The 27,982-nt window shown below is 45.0% G+C and overlaps 1 protein-coding gene and 1 long non-coding RNA gene across 6 annotated transcripts in view; one reads left to right on the forward strand and one right to left on the reverse strand.

The window, feature by feature from the left end:
* The window catches only part of NKX2-6 (NK2 homeobox 6), a 5,846-nt gene extending 5,617 nt beyond the window's left edge, over positions 1 to 229 (reverse strand). Inside the window, exon 1 of the mRNA XM_025210147.1 lies at positions 1 to 229. Within this exon, the coding sequence (XP_025065932.1) occupies positions 1 to 121 (121 nt within the window). The 5' untranslated portion in view covers positions 122 to 229.
* Positions 199 to 27,982, forward strand: part of LOC112551103 — a 148,053-nt gene continuing 120,269 nt past the window's right edge. For 4 of the 5 annotated variants that reach the window (XR_003095263.1, XR_003095264.1, XR_003095261.1 and 1 more), the window contains exons 1-2: positions 5,757 to 6,546; positions 6,841 to 6,961. This is a non-coding gene — a long non-coding RNA (uncharacterized LOC112551103). Of the gene's footprint in view, positions 273 to 5,756; positions 6,547 to 6,840; positions 6,962 to 27,982 lie in introns of those variants that run through there. The other variant, XR_003095265.1, reaches the window with a different exon arrangement.

The following is a 27,982-nucleotide window of genomic DNA, read 5'->3' on the forward strand; positions in this document are numbered from 1 at the left end:
CCCGAGCCCTGCGGGGTGAGCGCCCGGCCGCGGTCTGCGGGTCCCCGGCGCTCGGCTGCCTCTGCCGCGCTCCCAGGTGCCTCCCAGCTGGGAATGGCAGGGCATCTTCCGAAGGGGCCATTGGTTCCCGCGGGACACGTGACTGCCCCTGGCCTGTCTCTCTCTCTTCCCCCCCCCAGCTCGGGGGTATCAGGCGGATCGGGATCCATCAATACCGGTACTGGGGAGGGGGGAGGACGGCGCTGGGAGCGAGGCATCTCGCCAGGATGAAGGTCAGCCCTGTGACTGTTCTGGGTGGGGGGGAGTGTGTGTGTGTGTGGGGCGGGGGGGGAGAAAAATAGAGCAGCTTCCCGCACTTAGGGCAGAGAAGCATCGCAGGTTAGAGCCCAGTGTCTTAGGAAACCTCTTGTGGCATTACTAGGAGTCTCTAATCCGGCCAACGAAAGGATAGATTTAAAAAAAAAAAAACCCACCCCAAATCACAGTCCTGCATACCGCTCTCGGCCTGCCTGGGTTGCGATTGCACGCGCAAGCCGAGAGGTGCGCACGGGGCTGCACAGGCGGCCAGACGAGCTCCGGTCCGGGGGCCTTGCTGGGGCCGACGCGGTGCCGTGCGGGTGAGGGGGGCCTGGGAGCGCTGCTCTTTGCACTGCGGTACATGGAGGGGTTGGGTTGCTTGAGCCCTTCTGCTGCCCGGCCGCATCGGTGACAGCTGTGGCACCCCGTCCCGTGCGATATGCGCCGCTGGATGGAAGCGCTTGCCCCAATACCAGTGGTGGACGATTTCCCATTTGGAGTAGTACCAATGTTAGCAAGAAGCCGCCACAACCGGGGCGGGAAGGAAGAGCGAAGTGGCTACTGGGCGCTGTCGGACGTGCTCGTTACTGGGAGCAGTCAGGAAGGGATGGGTTTCGGTATATATTGCACCAAAAAGAGCCTCCAGCCGGCATCATCTTGGGCGCAAACCACTGGGAACCCTTGAACTCGGGGCTGTGAAGTGGCCAAGTCCTGTTCTGGAGCCGGGTGGGCGAGGTGCGAAAGGGACCTTTTGAACCTGGGGGAATATCAATCATAATTGGTGGCATTTTGCTGCTGACAAGCCTCCCCGAAGTGCTCGTCTCTAACGGGGCATGTTTCTTAAACCGCCCCTCATTTGCTCCGTCCTGCAGGGCACGTGCAGAAGTGCCAACAGCGGGGGGGAGCAATGAGCGTGCTTAGCTGAACGGGTTGTACATGGGCAGGTTGCTAGTGTAACTCTCCAGGGAACTGCCCATGGGCGCTTCTGGGCGCCGCCGGCCCCGTCCTGAGAGCCGCGCTCCGCGGGTGATGGGAGCTCCTGGCCCGGGGCTGAGCTCCCTCCCGTCGGCCCCCCAGCAGCAGGGCTCGGCAGGAGCCCTCGCCTGGCCCTACTTACCATCCGCTCTCGAGCACTGACAAGTGTGGGTTGAAGAGCGAAAGGAGCCAACCCCCACGGCCCGCTCCGCATTTCCGAAAGTGGGGGAGGAAGAGAGGGCGATTTGGCTTAAGCTGCAATAAAACGAATCCCGACGACGTTTCGCCTCCATTAAGATCACATTAGGGAGTGGATTTGGGAGATAAGGGCCGATAAGGGGCAGAGCCTGGACTTCGGGAGACCACCCGAGCTCTTGGAGGCCGGGGAGACAAAGCTCAGTGCGCCCTGGGAAGGCTGGAGGAAGGGAGGAGAGAAATCCTGCAGCCCGGCTAAATCCGCCTGCTGCCAATGCAACCCCCTGGCTGCAAACTGCAGCTGGGAGGCCGAGCAGGGGCTAAATCCCTGTGCCCATTGCCTTGGGATGGGCTGAGGCAAGTTGCTGCCTCTGTGCCTCAGTTTCCCCATCTGTAAAAGGGAGCTGTGATCTGACCTCTCTTCTCTTCAGAGGCTGCTCAGGGGGTCGTAAAGAGGCATCCGGTGCCTCTGACAAAGCTTTAGGAAAGCGTCTTGGCGAACCCAATGCTGGTCCCGCACACCACCCTTTCTTCTGCAGGTTTTTGGGGGATGTGTTTGTGTGTGGCTGGATTTAAAAAAATAACTATGCCTACATCGTTCTGGCATGTTCTGCGTTGGCAGCAGCACGTGGACCATCTGAATGGTTTCTTTTGTTGCCTTAAGGTCCATCGGGAAATAACCATAAAAAATCCCTCATTCCTGAGACTAACAGACGTACATACCTGCCTGTCGAAATGTCACCGCGGTGCCTGAGCACCCTCCATGAAAAGTGCGGGCACAAACCTGACCCGTCCCTCCCTGCTCACAGCAATACATTTAAGCCCTTGGGCCTGACTCTTCCCTTACTTTTGCTGGTTTTTAAATGGGGAGCAACTCTACTGAAGCCAATGGAGTGACTTAGTGAAAAATTGGAATAAGCGGACTATCAGTCCCTTTTTTTTTTTAACCTGCCTTTTAAGGATGTTGCGAATTTGAACTGGATAATCTCTTGCAGAGCGGAAAGAAGATAAAGATCATCATTTAAGTGCTAACTGTTGAGAAGCCGACGTGTACACGTCCTCTCTGATAGCCTGGGCTTGTATCTTCTGCACAAACGAGCCCTTCGCCCCGATCTTCTCGGGGGCTTCATTTACAGCCAGACGCTTTTATCAATTGAATACGGGCGGCAGGATTAGTCCCACGCAGACAGCCAGCCTTTCAAAAGAGCTCGGCATGTTGGCTGCTTATCTCTGTATGAAAATCTGGCCAAAGATATAAACGTGGAACCTCTTGAGTGCTGGGGGAAAAAAATCTCGGGAGAAGAAAAATAGTTTCTTTTTGTTTTAAGATGACCTGAGCTCTCTTGAAAACACTGGCCCCGGCTAAAGACGAGAACATCTGGCTCTGGGATGTCAGATCTGTTCATCTTACTCACACCAGCACTGCTCCTGAAACCCATAGTAGTGCTCCTGTGAAGAAGGCAAAATCTTGCGTTTCCTAACCCGCTCAGACAAAACTCCCGCGGGTTGCGGGGCGAGGTCTAGAGGCTGCAATCAGCACTAGTATGACTCGGGATAGCTACCAAAACGCCGGTCTCTGCCCCATTTCCCACTAGTATTGCACAAACCTGTGTCAGAAATTAATACAAATGACCTGGTCTTTTGTGGCTGGGAATCTTGTGTGCCACCGTGAAATTTTTACATGACCTGTTCTTAAATGGAGCTAGGAAGCTCAAGGCACCTGATGGATATTTTCCCGCAAGCTGCCACATTTAGATGCGGCAGGCTTTTTAGTACAAGAAGCTGTAGATCAAATTAAGTTAACTGCTGAGCTGTGAGGCAATATTCAGATAAACTCTCATCTTAAAGTTTGATACCAGACTTCTTATCTTTGTTGTACTTTGCCTTTGCTAGGTTGAGGCTGAACATCCATTTCAATTAAAATTCCAGGCTGGCTTCAGAAGGCTGGTGTCTGCTGATAGCACTGACAGAACAGAGCTAGTTTTTGCCTTGGTTGGGCCCGATATCTCTCCACACCACAAAAATAGCCAAATTGGACTATTAGAGAAGGTTGAATAAATAAACCACCCAAATACAGGCAAGGAAATGAGGGTCTGAAACAGCAGAGAAAATAAATACACCGGCACAGAAGGAAAATAACTCTCGGTTCCACGGATGTGAACTCCTTTCTGTCATATCTAATGGCAGTAAACCTTTGTGTAGCAGTGTGTGTATCAAATTATCGGTGTGCAAGTCTATGGACATATTGGCAGGGATCAACATTACATTACGTCCATTTTTGTGAAGGTACATGTAACAGTTACTGAAACTGTATAAATAAGACAGAATACCATTTTTAAAACCAATTCATATCGGAAGATAAATTCTCCAACATGTTTTAGGTCCGATGCACTTTTTGTTCCAATACAGGAAAATAAATGCTTCTGAGTTAGGAAAGGATTTGGGGGGTTTATTTGCATCTGCCAACTCATCTTATTCTCTTATTAGTGAAATCCAAATTTTTGTATGTCCACTGCCTTTCATGTATTTTGTAATGATAATTTTTCCGTCGCTCTACAGACACTAAGTGTAGGATACCTATTTACACGCAGCGATAATAATTCATCTACTTAGTGCTTCTTTTGCAGATGGCAAAGACGACACCCATAATCAAATGAGCATATCCTAGTTCTCATCCTGTGCTAGAAGTATCCCACAGTCACAAAATAGGTTATTTTTATTTCGTCTCCGTTAGATATTGTAAACGAAATCCAGCCTCGTGCCACGTTTAACAGGAAGGGATAAGAGGTTTGGAGGCTTCATAAAACATGCTGTAGCCTGGGATAAATGGGGTTGTCTGCCCGAGTCCTAGCACAGAGCAGGGGACTTCACAAATTCTTCAGCACATCCCTGAACCAAATTCTTCAATAGCATTTTTATAGTGGGAACGAAGAGAAGTAATTTTGCCACTTCTTACAAATGCATTTACCAGATCGCATCATCGCAGGATTTTTAATCCCGTGCAGGAAGACACCTTTAAAATCTCGAAGAGCCTACACGGAAGATGCATTGTATAAATGCAGATATATGTGTGTATATTGTAGAGAACAGGCAAGGCTTGAATTTTATTTGATCCACCCGACCAAGTCCCGGGAGCTGTATCTGGAGTTGGGCCCCTAGAGAGCAAGGTGTTAATTGACTTCCTTATGCAAGCCCATGGGACCTAAGTATTTATCAGTTTATCCCATGCGAAATCAGAGCCCTGAATCCTAAACCCTCGTACGAGTCTTGTAGGAGCCAGCAAAAAAACAACAGGCGGTGGTCAAAATAACACTGAACTTTATTTGGCATGACTGTTCGCCTCTCCTGCTGGTTAATGAATTGGAATTGAAGCTATTAGTGTGGAGGAAGCGGCGATTAGCTAGAGGATCTGAGCAGAGCTCAGAGCCGGTGCGCTTCGTCCCAAAATGAGGCCACTGGAGCGGTCCAGATTGCACCGGGCGAGGAGCCTGGGCCGTGGTGCCGGCGTGCAACAGAGCCCCCCACCCGCATCTCTTACCTTGCAGGCCACACACGGGGGAGGTCAGGGTGGTGGAAGGAAACGGCTCTCATTTGCGCTCTGGAGTATCATCGTCTGAAATGAGCAGTGCGTTGAAATCGCAGGTGGAGGGGAAGCAGCGGAATCCTCTTCCAGACTTGGAAGGGGATGACAGCCCCCTTTCTGCGGGAGCCCGCAACCCCTTCCTTGCTGGGAACGAGACAGGGAGCCCGGGATCCGCAGGCACAAACCCTCCCGGAGGTGACCGGCCTCGGCCGCCCCTGTTAGTCCGCGTTTATTCTGCCCTTTAAAGTCTGGGCTGGCATAAAGCGAATAAGAAGCAGTTGGAAACCTCTCTGCAGGCCTGAGCCTCCCCACACCCGTCTTCGTCCTGAGAGCAGGGAAACGCAGCAAAGGATTAAATATAGATAAATATATGTCTATATATATGTGTGTGTGTGTAATATGTAGACACGGTTCTTTGGGTGAATCTGGTATCTTCTAGTAGACCAACTTAAATGTGCAATATGTATGCATGTGTGTAATGCAGGTGCGTGTGTGTAATATTGCATACACCCGCATTACATACATGCATACCTATTACACATAAATACATATGTGTGCGTGTGACTTGTGCCCCAAGGCCTCGTTTGCACTTGCATTCAGCCGTGCAGCGGTGCTAATGAAAAGGCAATGCCAGAGCCCCATAACGAGGTTTTCTAGCCCCAGCTGGAGGGTCCTGGAGTAGCCGGGGCTGCGGGTCTTAGGGGCCGGGGGAAGGCAGGATCGGGCCCGCAGTGAATTACGTTTAATCAAGGGAATAAACACGGCCGATGCCTTTGAAGTCCCCGGGGACGTCCAGCGAGGTGTTTCGTTTCGTTTCGTTTGTTTTGCAAAGTTTGCGCTGTGGTTTCCGCTCGCGCCGTGTCCGAGCCTGCCCAGGGCGAGCTCGGGGCGCTGGGTCACCCTGTCCTCGGCCCGGGCTGGCACGAGAAAGCAGCGTGAGCCGGCCCGGGACACCTCCAAGTGAAGTCGTTGAATGAGAAGGAAGTCCTGAACGTGCCCGACCCTGCCCGGCCCCTGCTCTGCTCCTGAATGCGGCTCTGCACGGCTCGGCGGGGCTGGCCGAGCCGGCGGCTCCGACCCAGCGGGTCCGAGCTGAGCTGCTGCGGAGGGAGCACGGCGGGCAACAGCCCACCACATCCGCAGGCTTTTCCCGCAGTGCCTGCGTGGACGGGGCATGGCACGCTTCTCACGCGGCTCCGGGCGGGGAGAAGGCGCGGGAGGGCCGCGCGGGGCATGAGCTGGGACAGGGGTAGGTTGGAGCCGTGTTGGTCTAAGGACACAGGCAGACACAACTGCAGACCAGCCCGACGAAAGGGGTTTGTACCCGAAAGCTTGCAAAGAAGCATTTTTTTCCCGACTATTTGAGCTGGTCTAATTAAATCGCAGTTACCCAAACAACTCTGCATGCAAGGGTGCTTGTCCTGCAGCCGGCGAGACCCGAGGAAGAGTGCCTGGACTGTATTGGGAAGCGTGTCTAACTTTAACCCAACTGCACAGTAAGAAACCACTTCCCCTCTCTGTGTCTCTCTCGGCCCTTTCTTCCCTTTTTTTTTTCTCTCCCAGATCTTCCCTCCCCATAAAGCACACAGCTCCAAGCCCCAGCCCCGTCTCCTGCTACCTCTGCCCCTCCAGCTTTGCTCTGCAGCAGCAAGCATGGGGCTGGTTTGGGGTCCGGTGCCCACTCGCTCCCCATCCAACCCACCCCGCGATGCACGGCCTCATTCATTAGAAGCGCGGGCCGGAGCTGATGGCTTCATTGTCATGTCTAAATGGCCTGTTTGTGACTCCAGCCCCACCACGCCAACAGCAAACAGACAGTAACATTACACCTTGGGCTTGTTGATGGCAGGAGGCAGCCGGCGCCGAGGTAAAATGCTTGGCTGAGATTGAGACAAGCAGGAAGGAATTGGGGTAAGTAGCTTTATCCGCCCCTAATGACTCTGCTGGGCCAGAGATTAATGTGGAGACTCTGACTTTACTAAGTAGACTTTCAGCTGCGAGATGTCCTGGACTTGGGGAGAGATGAGGCATTTAGATACCAGCGGGGTTAAAAAAATAGTGTCCCCGCCCTGGGACTTGCCACTGTGCTGGGGGGAGCGGGACAGTGGCCCACTCCGGACCCGGCTCTTGGATGGAAGCGGATGAGCCAGGTTTCCTGTAGCATCCTGGTCTCCTGCCCACTCCTTTTACCCCATTCCTGAGTGGGACCCCCAATTCCTCTACAGCAATCCTACAACTCTTAGCAGCCATAAATATTCCAGGTCATGGGGAGAAACCACAGGTGGCTTTGGACCTCAGACGAAGGCTGAGCACTGCAGCTCAGAAGTGATCATAAACCATTTGCCTCTTTCTGGCCAGTGAGCTAATGTTGTTATAATTATCCAGGGACATGACTGTTCATTGATAACTAGGTTAGATGAAGTCAGGAGAAAGCCACTCTTAAACCACTAAGCCCTGGAGATCATTTAAATGGGAGTATTTCTATAACAATATTGTCCGCACAGCTCCAGAAGTATCCTGTTTCTCCTGGCTGTGACCAGAGCCCCATCAAAGTCTTGAGCCATGGGAGCAGAGCCCAGCCACTCTGGAAATGCAATTCTGACAGTCTGGGAGTGCACGGGGAGCCTGAGTCATCTCCTCGCTTGTGCTCTTCCAAAAGCAAGGCAGGACTTATTTGCAAGGTGCTTCCAGATCGGGTCTTAAAGGGAAATAAAATGCAAGGTGAATGGGTAGGAAGTGAGAAAATCTGCAGGATTTTCAAAGGTAATTGGCATGTACAATTGGGGCTGACGCTTTTAAAAGAGTCCAGCTCCCAACTAAGCATCAGGAACAAGTGGCAAAATGTGGAAGAGCTCATAAGGCTGGTTGCACAGCTCCTCGGAGAGTTGACACATACTAAATACATGCATAGGAGCTCAAAGGGAAAGGAAAAAGAGTCTGATGGTTTGTGGGACCCGAGTAAGACTTAGAAGACCATTTCTAATCCCCACTTTTCCACAGAAGACCTTAGTCAAGTCATTCAGCCTGCTTGGTGCTTCACTTCTATATCAGTAACTGGGGATAATATAGGGGGCTGGGAGGATAAGTATTAAAGGGCTGTGAGGTGCCCAGATTAATACTTCCACATCTCTTTCTACACTCCTTTCCACATCTTGTCTTTTGAAGCCAAACTAAAAAGTTCAGGTTTGGTCCTACTGTTTGTATTCATTTTGTGCCTAGTAACAAAGGAGGCATTTTCAGCTCTACCAGTAGTTGGTCAGGGATTCGTTCTCATTACCCCCAAAACATACGGCTGTGAAGTAAATCTATGGTACTGATTGGGTAATGCTAAACTACCAGAAACGAAACTCCATCATTTAAAAAGGGAAATTATACTGATACAGAGGAATCCTGTGACCCAGTATTTGTAGTTGTCCCTGTTGTGGAAATACACACAGCATACTTTTGGGTCAGGTCAGCAGAAGCTTTTATTCAAAAGAAACTACAGCTATAGGGGGACTCCAAAGTGACATGGATTTCCCAAGCACTTGGAAGGGGTTCCCCAAGAGCAAAATCAGGAGGCTTATATACTTTTTAACAGTCGCTTACAACTCACGTGATCATATAGTCAAATATGCTAGAAAAAAGCACCTACCTCATTACTGCAGTTGAAGGAAAACCGTTCACTATCCCGGTTCACTCTAGTCATCTGATGTCAGCCCTGGAATTACTCTGGCATGAAGAGTCATTTGCTATAGGTAGCAAAAAGATTGTGTTCTTGGGTATCAAAGGCTTAAAAGTACTTGCTATATTGTGTTACCACTTGATGGGAAAAATGATTTCTGGTAGACTGAAATACACTATAAACTGTGTCCTAATTTTGAAAAAGGCAAGCTGAGGCCTTTGCTTTTATGCTTTACAGAACTGTCCTGCAACTCTACTCTTGCTTCAGTAGCATTGCCTAAATACATAAAGCACATAGGATTTGTCCTAGGCATGATCAGAAAATCAGCTAAAAAGTCTGCTAAAACACTCAGATGCACAAGAGTGATGCTACCTAAAAGTTCAGACGCTCTGAGATGGAATTTGTTCCTCCTGGGAGGTGTGACATGTTCTCAGTTTATTGAATTGGGAGTTGTGTGCTTGGTACCTTGCAAGGTCAGGTTGTCTTCAATTAACAACATACATTTTGAAGAAGACCTAGTTGATTTTTTCCCCCAAAAAAATTGACTGCAAGAAAATACACATGCAGTGACTGAAAAAAATACACATACTCCCAACTAAAAATATTTTTACAGTTTACTTTTTACAGTAATAGGTTAATTGAAAGGTGGTTATTCTGTGCCCCCCTCCCCTTTCTTCTTGCTCTCCCTATTCTTCCTTTTCAACATCAAAACAGACAAAAGAAAATTACAGGTGAGGGAAGAAAGAAAGCACGGCAGATGAACTTCAAAACTGAAATTAAATATTTAATGACTTTTATTGAGTGTAAACAAAATACCACTGGGTTCTAAAACCTGCAAATGATTGAACCGTTTGAAAGTTTCCTGGGAGGGGAAGGAGGTAGAACATTTTCCTGCCAGCTCTGCCTTGAAGGTCAATTCTATTTCAATACCGAATTCACTCAATAGAGACCTATCATGGTGCAGCTTGGTAAAATGTATGCAGATAATTCTCAGAGCACTGATAAAGGCTAATTTTACATCCCAGTGACAGCATGCATGTAGTGATACAGAGATTAGTGAGAACTCTAAAGCAGAAAGGCAGCACTTGGAAAGCTTTTTGTCTCGCACTAGGGATTACAAAACAGGGATGTCAAATTGCTGCCACAGGCTGGCTGCAGTGCCTATCTAACCTGTTTAAGTCTCGGGTCACAGAGCATCATTATTTTGTCAGTGCAGAAGAACATCTTTACATGATGAATCCCAGGCACCAAGTGCTTAATGCTGCAGCACTGAGACTGTAAAACCATGACACAGCCCAGCACTGTCCTCTTGGGTTCCCGATAAGTCTTATTTTCTGATGTATGCCCCTTCCACTCATTTTTTAAAGGCATAGCAGTATTTTTCTCAAAGTCAAAGCTACACCCATAAAACTGTATTTGTGGAACCTGCAACTGGAGATACAGCTGGCAGTGTAATTTAAACCACCTTCCTGAATGACAGTACTGGTACTAGCAAAGGGCTGACTCTCTTACTGGTACAAGCTGCATCTCCACAAGGAGTTATGTCAGCATAGCCCTGTCAGCTAGGGGCGTGACTGTTTTTATCACACCCTTAACTGATATAGCTGTACTAGCAAAACTTTGTAGGCTAGACCTCACCCAAATAGTTATACAGCACTGCCCTCTACTTGGATGCTTGTAACATGCAGCTTGTTCTTGCTTAAAATTCAATGCCAAGTCTCTCTCCATCTCTCAGCCTTTATTTATGCATCCAGCAAGACTTTTCTTTAAATAAAGTAATGCTTGAAGTGTTCCTGAGCTGTTTCTGACCCAGCAGAGCACAAGAGCAGCTGCATTTCAAGACCAAAGTGGGAACATCCATGCTTCTGCTGTTTCATTCCCTTTTCAGAAGTTCCCAGCCAGAGAGGAAGCATGCTGGACAAAGGATGGATTTTCAGCTGTGATCCACCGGTCCTCCCTCCCTTACCCTCCGTAAAGGCTTGTAGGGACGGTTAGACCTAATCAGGAACCTGACCCATATAGCCATGATCTTCCAAATAGGAATTTGTGCTATAATATGTGTATGCACTGTGGCCTAGATTTTGAGCTGTGCAAAAATGCAATGCCTTAATCAAAACACTCCTTTTCTTGAGGTTGCTAATTGCAATGGACCATTTGATAGTGCTGCTGTAACGTATTGTGACGAATCTTTACAACAGGGATCGGGAGAAGAATGACACAAAATAATTTCCACGTGATCTGGAAGTCCCTAAGGTCTGGTGCAAAGTCTGTGCAAGTCAGGAGTGACTCTTTAAGCAGGCTGTAGATCAGACCTCTAGCACTAATTACCAACTGTGCTAACCTAGCCCCCTGGGTTATCATAAATTTGAATTCACTAAGTTATATTTCTAATACTCACCTGTCAGGATACTTACTGCTGTTAGTTAAAATCTATGACCACTAAAGAGAGAAAAAAAAATAGCAGGCATTTTCTGTATGGCAAAGTCTGACTTACTGAGCCTTGCATTTATGGATGTACATGGACATTATCCATAGCAGATACATATTAGATACTAGCATTCCTGGGGAAATGAATCTTCATTACAAAAAATATACACAGGACATTTTTCATCAAATTATCAAGCTTAGTTGTTAGGTTTCCCCATGTTATGTAATTGTCAATGTAGCCACCTTATTTGTAATTGGCATGCTGATTCCAGTTGCCTTTATTTATTTTATTTGATTTTTGGATATTTGCTGAACCCTACAAGGAAGGGAATATGAAAAACAAACAAGTTATATGTAAATGTCTTATTTCTTCTCTGTACTTCCATGAACCAGATTCATCTCTTGAATACATTTGGGGGAAGTCATTTGATGCAGTGTTATGAAAAATAATCACAATAAAGCTGTTACTATGAAAAAGTGAAAATCTAGTTTAATGGTGAGAAAAGAAACAGGATTCAGTTAAAAAAATATGAATGGCCCTCTGGTTAAGGCATTGGATTGTGATTCTGGGGAGGTCTGGGTTCTTACTAAGTTTCTCCAGGACATCAGAGCTGAGTATGTCACCTGAATCTTTTCCTCCTTACTGTATCTGTAAAGCATGGAGAACGCTTTCTCTGACCTGTTCCTGTCCTGCTTATTTAGTGCAAACGAGGGAAGGCCTGTGTTCTGTTGTGGGAATTAACAGGGCCTAGCACAATGCGGTTCTCAACTTTACCGAGGCTTCTTGGTGCTGTTGTACTATGAACAAATGTTTGTTATAGTAGAAATGACAAAGTAACAGCAAAATAGAGAATGGTTTCCTCTATGTTCTTTTAAAACAACCTAAAGCATCCTGCAACTTAAATGTACTCCCTCCCTCCTCCCCCTGGCCCCATTCCCTTTTTTATATTCTGTGATATGGCTTTAAAGTGAAAACAAACTTAGAGAAAAAACTAACATTCCTCACAAATGGTGAATTCATATAATTAGCAATGAGAAGAAAACTAGCCTCAGCATGACTTCAAACACATTTTGCTCAGTTAAAATGAACTTCTCTCATTCTGTACCGATAAAATAGCTTTAGCAGTTTTCAAAATGTACTTGAACTAAAAATGACTTAATAATTTGGAAAGATAGCCAGCATTTTGTTCTTCAGAAACGTCAGTGAGTCTTTTGGCTTCTTATTATTTGAATTGCCACATTAGCTAACCCTGAAAAGTGACAGCTGTGCAGATGTTCATTCTTCAACAATTTTTCTTTCTACTGGATGCATCAAAAACTTGATTACCTAAATGAAAAAGTATGCCAACTCAGCTATTGAGTGAATGCAGCTTTTTTTTTTTTAATCTATAATATTCAGAATACTTTGCACTTCATCTTGCTCATTGCTGAACACTTTTCAAATTTTGGCCAAATTTAGGGCTTTAAAAAAATTTCAGTATAAGAAGGACAATTTTGTCCCATGAAAAACACATAAAAAGCACCCATTCCCCTTTTTAGGAAGTCTGCACTCTTATTTTTGAAGGGGTACCTGAAGAGTCCAGATTCAGAGGCATTAAATTGACATCTTAGATATCCAGATGCTTAGTTAGAAGTACTTTCCAGAGACGTGCTTACTACTAACTATTCTAGTCTGTGATCTACAGTGGTTAGTACCTAACAGCTGGCTGCCAGCCTTCATGAACTGAGTTTGGGGATGCTGAGAGGTCTCACTCCACTTTATGAACCGACCTCCTCCTTATCACAGACATACACACCACCCTTTGCACTGACGGGCAACACATTTGGAAGCAGACTTATAAAAGGGATCATTTCCCTTTTCAGTTTTGACAAAGTAGCACTTCCCAGCCAAGAATCCTTTAGTAATCTCTTGGCCTGCTGTTTTGTGCTTTCCAGCTGGGAATCATTGGAGAGGGCATACTTTAGGCCACTTGGCTGGAAACTGAGTTTTTTGAAAAAGTTGGACCCTAATGGACTACCTAATGGCATTCTCACCTGAGAGACCAAGGAAGCCAAGTTACTAGTGCATTCCAGGCATGCTTGGAAATTGCAAGTTGAAAAGGGTCCAATATGTCAGGTGCTGTACCAAAGCATAGTAAAAGTTCCCATCCTGAAGGTCCAAAGAGATCTTCAGGTGCATGGGGCAACAGGGGCATAGAGTGGAAGTGACTGGCGCAAGGTTGCACAAAGGATAAGCAATAGCAGTGAAAAATAGAAGCCATTTATTTATTCAACAGATGCAACCTGGGTATCTGGCACCTTTCAGGCACTGTTCATTCCACACCACAAGACCATCCTAGGAAAAGGATATCATGGGGTTTCTGATTCTGCTGTTTTCTGGGATAATAAACATTTTAATGAGGTACTTGCTTGAGAGAGAAGAGAGGGCAAAGGAGAAACTGACTCTCATTTTTAGTTACAATAGCAAAGCTTCAGTATTTGTACTGTCAGACTCTAGATGTTCCTACTTTCTACAGTTCATTGAGGTGACAGAGGAAAGCATCTTTTGGTCAGCAGGTGGCATAAGAGGGATGAGTTATGTTAAAGAGTTAGATTTCTGTTTCATAAGAGAAGTGCTGATTATCTTATGGCCTGAGCTAAATTGGTGTTAAATTGGGAGTTTCATGCTGGAACTAACTTGAGAGAACCAGGTGGGGGAAAGGGGTGAGGGATGGAGGGGAGGGCATTTGCTTGGCCAGTCATATCCTGTTTTCCTTACACTTTTTCCCTTTGATATTGTGCTTTATTACATTTCTCTCCCATGCTTCCCACCCTTCTCCTTCCCTTTGATTCAGAATTTATCATATGGTACTTGTGACATCGTAGGAAGTTGCTTTGGAAACTTATTGTGATGCCTCAGATTTCAACCTTTTAGACTAAGCTGCAAAATAGTATAGCAGAAGAGGGATAGAGGAAGCAGGAACTCTTTGAACAACAAGTGTAACACAGGAAGTATTAAAAGGAAGAGGTACTCTGTAGATTGACTGCTTGGGTAAATTAGTATTTATCTTCAATCTTCATTGCCTCTCCTGAACCCTGTCTATGCATCTACCTGACTGATCCATCTCCTGGAAATTTAATTCTCAGTGTACCTAACCATCCAGTCCAGTCTAATCCGGCCAATTCTTAAATAATCTGATCATCTAATTTACTCTCCCTGTTTTCCTTGCTGTCTAGTCTAGTCATGGCATAATGGGCAGCACAGATGGATTCTGTTTCTGGTTCTGCTACTGGTTGACTTGGGCAAGGTCCTTTTTCCTGCTCTGTGCTTCACCTGTAAAATGGAGATAATGGCCTTATTCCCTTTGTAGAGCATTTTCAGATCTACGGAAAGAAATGTCTACATTATTAAATGTTCCTAAATCCACCTATCACTGTAGTATCTAGGGTTATGCACATTCAATATTATAGGTATATCACCTTCATTTGAATAGGATTCCCGTCAGTACAGAGGTTCTCATGATACGCTTCCTAGTGGCTTGATCATTTTGGTTTTCTCTTTCAACCCCATCACTCGCTTTGACTAATCATTTCACTGGTATGTTTAATTGTCCATCAGTAAGAGTCTTTTAAAGGAGTGAATAGATATCATTCTTGTAACATTACACCCAGGAATTGTTGAGTTTGGGGAGAAACAGTTGGGCAAAAAAATCTCAGGTTTGTGTCATGCAGAAATCAGAAGAGCTTATCGCAGTAGCCCCCTCTCTTCTTAGAGCCTCTGAAGCTCTATGTACAGAAAGAGGATACTAACATTTTCCTGTTACACTGTGTTCTCACTGATGCCTATCCAGGGGTTTGAAAACATCAAGCACTATGCCAGTGGTGTTTAGTATCAGCTTTGACAGTCTTGGTAAAGTAAGTGGACTGGATTTGGCAAATTCGTTTGGAATATTTTTTCCCCTGCTTTGGAACAATTGAGTCTTCCCACATGTGTTTGTTTTTTATTTTGTATTGTTTTCTTTCTCAATCTGAGACATTCATTTAAACTAAAGGAAGGTCATTTGGGACTAGGGCCAAATAGCAAATAAGAATATCTGAACTAAAAAAGGCAGCGGGGGGATAAGGGAAATTGCTTAATTTCTGTCTAATGTCATCAGTGGACTCTGTGCATTAAAATTCTGGGCATGATAATATCTAAATAAAACAGAGCCTCAAAGAATTGCCAGGGCAGGGAGGGAAAGGCATCATGCATTTGCAATTACTTTCCGTAGACTTACTATTTTTCAGCCTACCCCAAAATACGTACACTGGTTATGAGCAACTTCCTCAGTCCCAACATAGTACCTTTCAGGAGGAACACACAACACAATGATTAAAAGTCAGCTTGGAGAGACATATTAGTCTAAGGGACGCTGGAATTCCTTCTGAGCTTAGCAGAATGAATAGGGGGTATAACCAATCTGGAGGAGCACAAAGTTAAAGAAGTACCTGAGCCTGCAAGGAATCCAGGTCAGGAGCTAAGCCTGAACAACGGGGTCATAGCCAGGGAGTCCAAGTCACACTCTTAGTCCACAGCAATATCCACATTCATAGTGTAGGCCAGGCCAGAAGTCAAGAACCCGGGAGTTCAGAACACACAACAAGGTAAGTGGGAGCAAGGTACTGGAATCAAAGCCAGGGAATCCCCTGCAGGGCCGACTTGATACAAAGTGTGAGAAAATGAGCAGCAAGAACCTTGCTCCAGGGCCAGTGCTTATACAATCCAGCCTATCCTGCAGGATATTAACTTACCCCTTGCAACTCTGATACCACTGGTAAGGGTACAGATTGCTTTCTAACATATGGCCAGTGTCAAAGTTAGTCTTCTAACATATGCACAGTGCCACATTTTGCCACTAAAATGCAGCCAGGAGAAACAGATGGCCTAAAAACAAAAAATAATATGAAAAATACGCATTAAGGGTTAGAAAATTCATCAAATTAAATGACAGATGCTGCAATAAAAGGTTTTACAATGATAACATCTCACACCTTTGTTCATTGTTTCAGTCCTAGGGTCTCCACTCACTTGCAAAGTCTCATTTCATTTGGTATGCATTGGTGTCTGTACTTTAGAAATGGTACAGATGAAAACAGGGAGGTTGAATGACCAGGTTAAGGTCCGGTAGCTGTTCAGTGCTCCAAACCAGAGTGACATCCATGAGCTGTGACTTCTGCACGCATGCCCTGACCACCTTTTGCAAGTGAAAGGTCAAACCATAGTGAAATCCACTCCTCAATTCAATTGGAGTTGCAGATGCTTGTCACCTTTTGACATCTGGCTCTGATTTACTGAGCAGGATCCTAACTTGCCCTTTACATGGGCTACTTTTACTTTTGGTTCAATTCTTCAATTTTCTCCATGAACGAAGGACTGGGGGCTGGGGGTGGGGGGAGGTCAGTAACCCCACAGGTAGTCTTCTGATTGGGGGAGGGCGGCAGGAAGTGATCGCTTCCCAAGCTTTTCTCTGACATGACCTCACCATGGACTGAATTCTGTTCCGGGTCCCTAAGACCTGACAGAGATGGGCCACCAGCATCCTAACACTAGCACCATGCTTTGGGCCCTGGTGAGAACACCCACAGTTGATTTCTAGGCTAGCTCTGCTGCTGGTGGAGCTGTCTGAGTGGAAAATGTTAACCCAAAGGGACTTGCAAGCAGCCACAGGAGACAGACTTCTCTCCTTCCTTGTATTCTTACTGGTGAGGAGGCTTTTTTACCCCCAGCCTCTGCTCGACTGCACTGGTACAAATGACGATGTAGGGTGCAAGTGGAGAGTTGAGCCTTGTCACTGCTTTGGTCACTGGCATTTCTGCGTACATACTATAACCATGGTGATATTCCCTGCTCAGAGGAATGGCAGCTTCAGAGTTTTCGATGGGTCCTAGATATGGGGATGATAGAGGAAGGGAAATATTTTTGGGTGCTATTTTGTAGATCTGTCCACCACTGAACAGGTGGCATCACCATTAATTACCTCTGATATGCACATAATCATCATCCTGTCTTACTCTCATGGACTATCAGACAGGAATCAGAGCTCTTGTGGTGTTTACACCAGTGTAAAAGGAATGCAAGAGAGCAAATCTAGGGAACAAGGCACCGGCCTGAGAAGCAGGTAGCTGAGGGTCAGATCTTGGCTCTGTCACTGAGCTTTTGTGACCTTGAGCAAGTCACTTCACCCCTTTTTCTGTTTTTATATTTCTGATCTGTTTAGATTGTAAGAGCTTTGGGCAGAAACTTTATGTGTCTTGTACAATGCCTGGCATAGTAGGGCACAGAGTTTCTTTGGAGGCTTTAGGTGCTATTGTACCAGAAACAATATCAGATTGGAATGTGCTTTGTGCTGGGGCAGTAACTACACAAGGGGCAGGCGGGTGGTGAGTCACTAGGTTTAAATGAGGACAGAGTTTGGCCTTGTGTTCATTCTGCATTAGTACTACAGCAGTGTTTTTGTATGAGTCCGTACAGTATTGTAGGATTTAGTTTTCTGTATTAGAACAAAACAGCTAAGGTTTCAATGTATTTATTATTCAATTAACATTCAGACAAGGTTACTCAGGAATCAAGGCATTGTAAGACTGCTGGGACCAGGTCTGGATTATGCCATGGTACCAAAAGGACACAGTGGAGGGCTCATCACCTGTCTTGAACATTTAAGAATCAGGAGAGTGCTGGGAAAGTGGACAAATTGCAATCATTTAGTTTGCCATTTTCTTTGTACTACTTCCATAAACCTAACAGCTTCTCATCATGGCAAGTCAACAGTGTCCAGATGTCCTGATTAGCTCTGTGTAGTCTGTTTCTAAGGATGTGAATAAATTTGAATTCAACAATATTTGTGTTTCACATATTTTATGAGATTTTATTGCACCAGGGAGTTATTATGTGTCCAAAGAAGTTCAAGATTTGGTATTTCTGTCATAAAAAGACTTAGATCCCATGTTTAGTTCCTCTTTGTGTAGCATTAAAATAGCCATTGAACATCCAACAGAAATACAAATTGGAGATGATCATGTTGCGAAATACAAGTCGAATACAGGACAAAACTTATCCAAAATTCAGGGACTGTTCACAATTATTCATTGTATTGTACAGTAGCACAAATGGGTCTCAGATGAAAAATGTGGGGGCTGTAGAGAAATCATGCAAGAAGCAGGCTGTGCCCTGAAGAGATTAGAGTCTGAATAGAGGAGACAAAGGCTGGGCAATGAAAGCAATATTCCTATTCTACAGATAGAAAGGTGAGACCAAGAGCAGTCTTGATCTGACAGAGGTCTTGTAAGTCTCTTGTAATAGAACCCAGCCTCCTAAGATACAATTTACTGCTTCAACCACAAGATTATCCTGCCCCGAAGCTGGGCTTATGGTTCAGTCCACCTAAGAAGCATGGACTCAATGATGGAAAAACACAAGGAGGTCAAGTTTTATGTTTCTGCCAGAGGATTTAACACAAGGGACTTGTTCCTTGATCCTCTGAAACCAAAAGTCTTTGGCTAATTCTGAATACAACAGACAGTGGCGGGACTCTGTGTCTCTTGGCCTTACAAAGAGTTTTGGAACCCTCTAAAGACTGTTTTAGTAATCCCCACATTCTTCATCATAAAACTGTGGCAGCCTGCCATTTCTAATCATTAAATAATCCATCACTGTGGCCTGCTCATTGTCTTTGGTAGGTTGCAGTTTGCTCTCCCTCCCCACCCTACTCCCATACACTACCCTTTGGTTTTCAGGAACAGCAGCAATGTGGCCAAATAGACCTATGGTGTAACTTCCTTGACAAGGGAAAGGTTTAGTGTAATCACTAAATGGACCAAACACCCCCCCCCCCCACACTTTGTAGGGTGCTGACTTCTTCATAAACAGGATGCCTTATTTCTGCAACACCCAAGAGTGTCCTGGGCACTTTGATAGCATGTAGGAAGACAAAAGTCCTTGCCTCAAAAGTCTTCCAACCATGAATTCAGTCTGCTCCAATATTTGTAAGATCTAAGCCTATTGTGCCCTGTCAGCAAAGTGTTAAAATACACCCTGCCAACTGTACTGAGCACAAAGCTGCCATTTCAGTCATAAGATTCCAGTTCATTTTGGCCAAGGATGGAACTCGTATTATCTAGCCAATCAGGTGCTGATGCATCACTGGTTCGAGCAACTCGGGAGAAGGAACGCAGCCAAGAGAGAATAGAAATGCATGTGACAGAGAGAGAGTGTGAGTGCATGTGTGTGCGTAGGGTAGACTGACTAATTTAACAGGCTTTTAAAAATGGGATGAAGTTTCTTTACATTACTTAAAAGCCTCTTCTAAAGAGCAGCTGCTTCCTATTAATATTGTTCGGAACGATAATCTTGGCTCTGATCTATCTTTAGTCTTGCCAGCATAAATGGGGAGCTGAAGGTGCAGCACAAAGGGGTTATGTCAGTTGCTGCAGGGGCTTCAGATCTGGGACCAACCAGTTGAAAACGCAGCGATGCTTCCCTGAAGAAGAGCAGAGCAAAAGCAAAGAGAATCAAATACATTTTAATGTGGGATTTGGAGCAGTCAAGGTTTATTTTCCCTCTTTTATTTTGCAGTCTGGCTTCCCCTTTGCTTTATGAGTGTGACTATGCACGGCTAAGAAGGGTGGCCCTTGTGCCTGAAAGGAGAGTAGGACTCAAGAGAGTTCTGTTGTAGGCTGGCCCTGGGCCAGTATCAAATGCGGAGCACCTGCACCTGGGCCAGATCTTTTGGAAAGAGCCCAGCTTCCATTTAGGCAGCTAAGTAAGACTCTGCTTTTCAGCGTGGACTCTTGTGGCCAGATGTTGGAAGAGATGGGTATGCATTGTTCTGACCCAAATCTCTTCTTGTTTTGCTCCTCATCAGTAAAATGGGGAGGATCCTCTTCTTGCCTATGTGGTTTGGGGACTCCCACTTTGGTTTGGGACCTGTGTCTTACTGTGTTTGCACAGTACCTAATCAATGAGAATTAAGCAATATGTTTTACAAGTAGTTATGGAAATCAATGGGTATTAAATATGGATTGAACCTCAAGGCTGTTAGAGAAATGATTAGAGTGATGGGAAAATCTCTCAGTAGTTTGGATGTGTATCTGAAGCTCTGTTGCCTAGACCAGAGAATAGGCCGAGAATGCTACACGCGGAGTCTCTTCTAGGAGCTATAAAGGAGTAGCTTGCTTTTGGCATTAGGCTACTACCTCTCCTTACCAAAATCAGGATGTTCAGGGGTTGGAAAAACATTGGACTAGAAAACATACTTGGAGTAGAAACAAAGCAAACACAAATTGTTAACTACACTTCCTCCCTCTCCGTTGACTGGCCCTGTGCAAGGGGTTTTGGGCTAGGATTCAGCAGACTTGGGGCCTACTCTCAGCTCTGCTGCCCATGTGCTGCATGACCTTGGGCAGGACACTGTAATAGTCTCTCTCTTAATTTCCCATCTGTGAAAGAGAAAGAGAACTGTTCTCTAGGCCTTGTCTATTGAGATTGTGAGCTTCTGGGAGACAGCCATTCTTGCCTCCCTTATCAAGTGTCACAGGGCATGGAAAACTGCTGCATGAGAGCTACACATATTTTTAGAAAAATAATAAAATGCCTGTATCTCAACAAGAAACTGAAAGCAAAATCCTCAAACCTAGTTGTAACATACCAGTACCTAGAAGCTCATTTATCCTAAGCACTGTGCAGAGTAAGAAAAGTTTATGATCTAAATCAATTATTGAGAAGAGCCAGGAGGGAGGCTCAAGACACTGGAGTATAGCAGACTGGGGGAGAGATCCTCTTGGGTTTTCTGAGTCCTAGCACCCTATTAGCTCAGCTTTGCTTCTTCCCCCAAAATAGCCTCCAGCAGGAAATCTCTCAAATGCCCATTACATGTGACTTCAGTGAAACTTGGAGCAATGACTGCAGGTTTTATTCCCAACCGTTTTAAAACTAATTGAGCAGCGATGTACATTGGCTTTTCCAGGCTTCAGTTGGTTTCTCAGGATTATTACAATAAAAGACTGTCAGGGTATATATCTGTTGCCAACTGAATGCTGATCACAAGGTGACGGCTACAGTGTAGAGATGCTTCACAATGGAAGCGGATGAGACGTGTGGCTCATTAGAGGGTGAGGCATCCACTTGGCATCAAATATATATTCCTTGTTCCCAGGTGTTGCCCTTTGACCCAAGCCTGGCTGCAGAAGAGGCCTTAAGCAATTCTCCTCTCCACTCAAAGGTGGGGTGGAAGAATGTGACTGGAATCCAAACTCTTTTCTGACTGCCTTGAATTTCCTCTGCTTTCTTAATCATTTCCTGACAGTCCTGGAGTTGTCATGAGAAATCTCTGCCTTGATGCTGTGTAACAAATTGCAACGTGCCCTGTCTTTCTCCAGGGGTTGAAGAATAAGATTTCCCCACCCCGTAAAGGAGCATCCTTCTTCATTTTCGGTCATCAGGGCATTTCTTTCTCAAGGTGTTTTAATAAACCAGTTGACTGACTGGCTGAGCTGTATGGACCAGAGGTGAAATATTATGTTGTTGGCCAAATAAGGCAAGTCTCTGAGTAGAAAAAGTGGGAATGAGAAAACCCTTCCTCAGTAGGACATGCCCATATGAAAGGCAGGCATCAATTGTGTCACAGCACCAGCATATGCTGATTTGAAGTACTTGCATCATTCTTATTACCATAGAAGGAGCTATAGATTATCTGCACGTAATCTGTAGCTCCTCAACGCAGTGCTTTGTCCTTGTAGGGGCCATAGCTGGGTCTTTGAGTTGAGGCAGTACAGGCATGTGCTTTTAGACAGGGAGGCCCCAGGCTCTGTCTTCCTTACCAGTTGGATAACCAGGAACATGGTGCTAATGTATGTCTGAGTCTTTACACATCAGTGGATTTGAACCTTCGGTACCAAAATCATCTTGAGCTACGACGGTAATCTATGATTTGGTAGCAGCAGGACATTGCTTATGGACAGTGCCCAGCCACTCCAGGGTGAGATATTTTTGTCAGTGTATTTCATCAGCATTTGTGAGGCTGCTAGCTAACCATGCTGTACAAGGGATGGCCCTAGGGGTGGTCTCGGGGCCAGTCTGTGCCTGCAATGTCCAGCTGTGCTGTACATACTTTGCTGTTTTTAAAGGTAGGAAATGTTCAGCTGCTCATCATGCTTCCCTTTGTATTGTAGAGGCACAATGCCTCTTGTTGCCCTTTCCCCTTGGCCTTTGTCTTACTGGAGGAGGCACTGCTTAGCTCATCTACGTAACTTTAAAATGTTATGTTGTCACTCCGGTACTGTGGTAAAAAATCCAGCGACTGCTCTTCTCTGGATCCTTCTAGCTATACATCTCAGAGTGCTTGACATTAATTAAGCCTTGCTACCTCCACTGCAAAGTATTGCTTTTTTTGCAGAGGCAGACTGAGGCACAATACTTCATTTTTCACACTGAGTCACCATCAAGGAATAAACTCTATAAACTGGGCTGCCCACTCCATATGCAAGCGCGCTGGCCACTGGGCTGATGGGCTAAAGGATGGGATGGACTCCCCTCCTTCTTCAGCATCAACCGTTTGTTCTGCCTGGTTTTGTTTCAATCCCAGTTTCAGGGATTTATGTGGAGTGCTGTGCCCTGTAGCACAGAGCAGGCTTGCCCCAGAGTATAAGTGATTGTAGCAGGTCCCTTCTGTGCATGCCTAGAAGGACAAGTCTATTCACAAAGGAGGAAATAGGATCTAAATTCTATGTATATGGTAAGAAGTGTCTCTTCAGCACCTGAATTTAGATGTGTATGTAACTCTTGGGCCAAATAGGATTTAAACTCCTTTGTCTTAAGCTAAAGTATATGAAGTGCTTCGTGGCCTTGCACTCTTTTATGGAACTTTAATGGATGTAACTGAGAGGTGCAAACAAGCCATGCATCTTTTTTGTAAGCAAATTTAACTTCTCCCTCTCTCTCTGATGAGACATGTATTGGGCACCAGGAAGAGAGAAAACTTTTTTTTTTTGTTTAATTTGCAAAACTTCAACAAGCTTCACCCTGCGTTGTTGGAAGGTGAGAGCCAAGGAAGAAGATGCAAATACCAGATGATAACAGGTCTCAGGTGGGCAGGTGTACACAGGGAAGTAGAAATGAGCTTTGCAGAAAAGGAAGAGGTTCCTGAGAGGTAGTTTCTCAGTTAATATCAACTTACTTAACCCAGTGGAAGTCTTGGAGTGCTGCACATTTATGCCAGGGGTGTATTTTGCCCTGTAGCTGTAGTTTCAAATGGGTCTTTGCTAATAGCAGTTTTAAGACCAAGTTCCAGCTGTGCTAGGTAGCAGAAATGCCACAGGCAATGAAAGGTGGAAGGGTTCTAACCTTCATTTGCTTTCCTCCTTTCTCCCTCGCTGCATCTTTCTTGGACAGTTTAGCTTTCAGTGGCTTTATGCTATGGATGAATATGTTTTCCTGTGGGCTGGAATATTTCTTGGGATTTGAGGTGGAGAGAAAAGCAAATGCTGTAGTTGGCTTGCAGGTCTTGTTGCAATGAGACGTATGCTGCTTTAAAGGCATTTAAGGGCAATGAAAATGGCTCACTATTCACTCGGCGTGTGAGAAATTTTATTGCTGCATTAGAACAATATTTACAGTCTCAGTAGGGAACTGCAGTATGCATGAGGTGTAGCCAGGACATAGAGCACATGAAGCCAACACATAAGTGTACATATGTAACTTAGATAGCCACCAGTGCTATTCATTCATGTTATGACTATCAGATTTATACCAAGGGATTTTTTTGCAAAAGCTAAAGGCATCTGTTGCCAGCAACCGGTCACAAAACAAGCAATTGCTGCTTTTCTCACTCTCAAACCCCTGCTCAGCTATTAAACTGGATCAGCAGAAATTCAGGTTCGAGGTGTCTTGTTCTGTCACCTGTAGGTGACCAGACTTGGCAAAGGATTGCATTCCAAAGCTTAGTTTTCTGCCCCTTGCACTTGAACTCAGATGACAGGTGGCAAGACATGTGGTTGTTATAATGGGAGGACAGGAGACCTCAAAGATTATCCAGATTTTTTAAAAGCCTTTCAGAGCTTTACTGAGGTTAACCAATACCTTGAGTTGTACTTGGAAGTAAATTGGGTGGTGCCCCAAATAGCTGCATTGAACAGTTGTAAAAAACACTAACTGTCCAATAGAAGCAAGAGCCACTTCAGTGTTGTGTGTGACTTGTAGCAATGAAACAAAGCAAGAAGTTGAGACTTTTTTTTGTTGTTGCAAGTGACCAGTTATCTGTAAATTATGTATGTCAAAATTATGGGTTTGATACAGTTTGCAAGTCTGACTTTTTTTCAAGCTAAAAATATTTTAAATGTCTTTCAAAGTCAGACATCCCAAAACTGAGATACTGGGGGAAAAAAAAGATACTGTGTCTTTTATAAAAAACTTAGCATCCCTCATGACCTGTTCGTAATGAGGATGGAGCTATACAATACTGGGAGCTGCACAAAAAGCCTCGCTAAAGCAGAGGAAAAACCAATATTGTCCTTCTGCTAATCTCATTCTTCTAACAGAATGTACCACTCCCCATCCTTAAGGGAAGTTTGCTCCTTGACCTGAGAATTCAGCCCAGTGGCAAGGGTCTCCCCTGAGGTCTTGTGGGTGGATCTGCCTGAAGTCCCTTCCTCTGAGGCAGCGATAAAACATCTGTTGTCTTGAATAACATCAATCGTGCCTTAACCATGTCATGTCAAAGTGCGCATTGTGACTGCTTCACTGGATGTTGGCTTGAGGGATACATCTTGCACTAGGTTTGCTTCTAGAGCTCCACTGAAGTGACGAGAAGGAAAATGCTCTTGCGTCTTTGACTCCTTTTTGACTCATTGGTGTCAACTCCACCTATATAGTCATTGTGTTTTCCATGATGCTTGGGGACTTTTTCTGATTTTGTTCCAAGGGCAGCACATCATGTTGTGGCAGTCAGTAATGCACTTTTTTTTTTCCCTTTTCCTGGGAACAGTTGCTTTATCCAGAGGAAGGAAAGATTTAATTACAGCAGAAATATATCCTTCCTCTGCAATACAATGCAAGGGGTTCCTCAGCACTGCCTTGCAGCTGAATAGGATTCAGTAAGGGTTAAAGTAATGCCAAACTAGGAAACTTCTGCTGTACATCAGAATTTGGTCCAGGTCCTATGTGAGGTCCATAGAAGTTGCTACAGTGACTTTAGGGATCTTTGGCTTGACTCCCCTAACAAGATGTATAGACTTGGGATTTCCTTCATGGTAGCTAAAATGAGGTCTTCTGCGTGTTTCGGGGGGCGATGGGGGGTACTGTTTGTTTATCTGGTTGGTTAGTTTCTACAATTATGATGATGCATAATCCATTATATTGGTGAATTGTGTGTGTGTGTACCTGTGGTTTTTTTCCTATGAAGTTGAACCTGTAATTGCTGCTTGCCTCTCCCATGTAAAATCAAATGAAAAGCAATTCCCTCCACTGTCCTGCTGTCCTTGCTCAATTGTTCTTGTGTAACAAATATGGCCAAAAAAGTAATTTCTGTTTCCCTGCATTCAATTCCTTCCATTTCTTTCTGATTTTTCCACTGTGTGTTCATAGAGTCTTCAGAAAAAATGGGCTCCCAAGGAAGTGGGATGGCCAGTGTTGAAACCACTTTGTAGTTTGTTTTTGTATGATTTTTTTATTGTTATGGTATAATTTTTGTGCAGTTACAAATCTGTGAGCAATTTGGATTTCATTTTCGTCACTTGTGTGTGGCAGCCACTCAGATTGTCATGGTAATAGCCTTACTAGGAGCCAGTTGCCTCCTTCATCCAAAACATAGCCCTCTTTCAGGTAAGCCTTCAAATCTCCCGTAGTTTTTAGTGGTGTAAGGCTTAGGAGACAAATGGCTAATTGACTGACCAATTCACCTGCAGGTCTGTATGAGCACAGCTATGCCACAGGCTGTTCAGAGCAACGTGGCATGTTTGAGGGCACTGCTCCCTATCCCCAAGTCTACTGTGTAGACAAGCTCCTGGTTGGGTGGAATTTGAACTGCACCAGCCCTTTGGGGTTGGCAAGGGTGGTGCATGTCTTGCAGAAGGCAGTGTGAGACAGGGGAATGGTTTGAAAGAGCAAATAAACCCAAATGACCAGCAATTCTATCATCCTCCTTACTTTTGTGTTTTATACCTCTTGCTGTTAAGTCTGTTCAGTGCAGGGGATGCCTGATGCTCTGGGTTTGTAAAATAGCTGTCTTTTGTGGCCTTGTTCTCTGTTGTGGTCTTTAGACATAAATGCAAATAAATAAGGAAAGGATCCCAAAGTCCCAGTTCAAATAAAATTCACATTAGCCACAGCCATGGCTTGTTGACAGCTGTTTTGTGACCTTGGATGATCCTGGACATTACCATAATACAGATAATTAATAACACACGGAAGTTAGTTTGTTCACATATATATTTTGTAGCCAAAGTATAGAAGTAATATAGAAATAATCCTCAAAAACAGGTATGCAACCATTAAATGTGCCAATGCTTAGAAAAATATTTTTAAGTCCTGTTGAAATAACTTACCAGGATCAATTATCAGTGCAGTAATAAAAACCTACATAACTGGAATAAATCTCTTTTTCTGCTTGTTCAAACTGCATCAATTCCCCAGCTGAGAATAAAATTGTGCTAGGATTTCAATATGATTGGCATCAAATTCTTCTTGGGCTTGGTTGATTACTCCAATCAAAACAGTGTATCAAGGAAAGAATAGTGATTTGTTTTCATAGCAAAATGCTCCAACCCATGAGACAAAAAATAGGGCTGCACAAAATTCAAAGGAACCAACTGGAATTTTCACTTAAGCAGAAATTACATTGGATCTTCTCCTTCTTTTTCAGCAGAAGTGCCCCCTTTAAATTGAGGTTGGGTATTGGGTATAATTCAGTTTTCTTTCTCCCTAGTACAGTAATTGTCTAGAACTGGGATGGATTCCCTTTGCATCAGCTTCTGTCCAAATAAAGAACAAGTGCCAGTCTCACAGAGACAGGCAAAGGATGGGAGAAAGAAAGAAAAAATTCAAATCTTACTTGCAGGACACTGAAACAGTGCTGCTCTTCATTCTGCTTCAGTAGCAAAGCCGAAGATGGGGCATCATTTAGCAGTTCAGTGCAGGCAGGTACAAAGGAAAGTCTGGGTTTTGCTCCTGGTTCTTACATAGGCTTTTTGGGAAAGTCAGTTCATTCTTCTGTGCCTCAGTTTTCCCATCTCTGTCTCTATCATAGATATAACCTTTACTGGTGTCACAGTTGGGTAAGGGTAATTTTGTTAATGTATGCACACAGCTTTGGGACTTATGCATGGAAGGCAGTATAGAGAGACAGTTAATAGGGCTTCTGTATGGGGTCAAACTAGACTCTCCTTGACTGCAAAAGGCCCTTTTGGTTCCAAAACAGTACATTTTGGGGAACTTGTGTAGTCCAGTTTTATAGGTCTTCCTCATACTTCTGCACAGAGCAAATTTGGGAGTGTCTGATGGGTGAATGCACCAGACTGGCCACTCCCTCTGTGTGCAGGGCTGAGGCTGGGGTACGTGCCTCAGGATGACCCCCTGCCACACCTCAAGCCTGAAGGAACTCCCTACTCTGCTGCATGGCATATGCTCAGAGGCCAGGACTTGGAAAGAGAGGTAAGCCAACTGGCAGTGATGATTTATTGCCCCAGGACAGTGATCCGTGGCGTCGTTCTTCCTAGTACCACTTCACTTCTGATCCACATGCCTTACTGCTACCACTCTACCAATGTGCCGTGTCCTCTACTGCTTCGCTTTGGTAATCCCTTCCTTAAAGAACGAGTGTCTGTATAGCTTCCAA

The sequence above is a fragment of the Alligator sinensis genome, unplaced genomic scaffold (assembly GCF_000455745.1).
Source record: "Alligator sinensis unplaced genomic scaffold, ASM45574v1 scaffold685_1, whole genome shotgun sequence".
NCBI lineage: Eukaryota > Metazoa > Chordata > Crocodylia > Alligatoridae > Alligator > Alligator sinensis.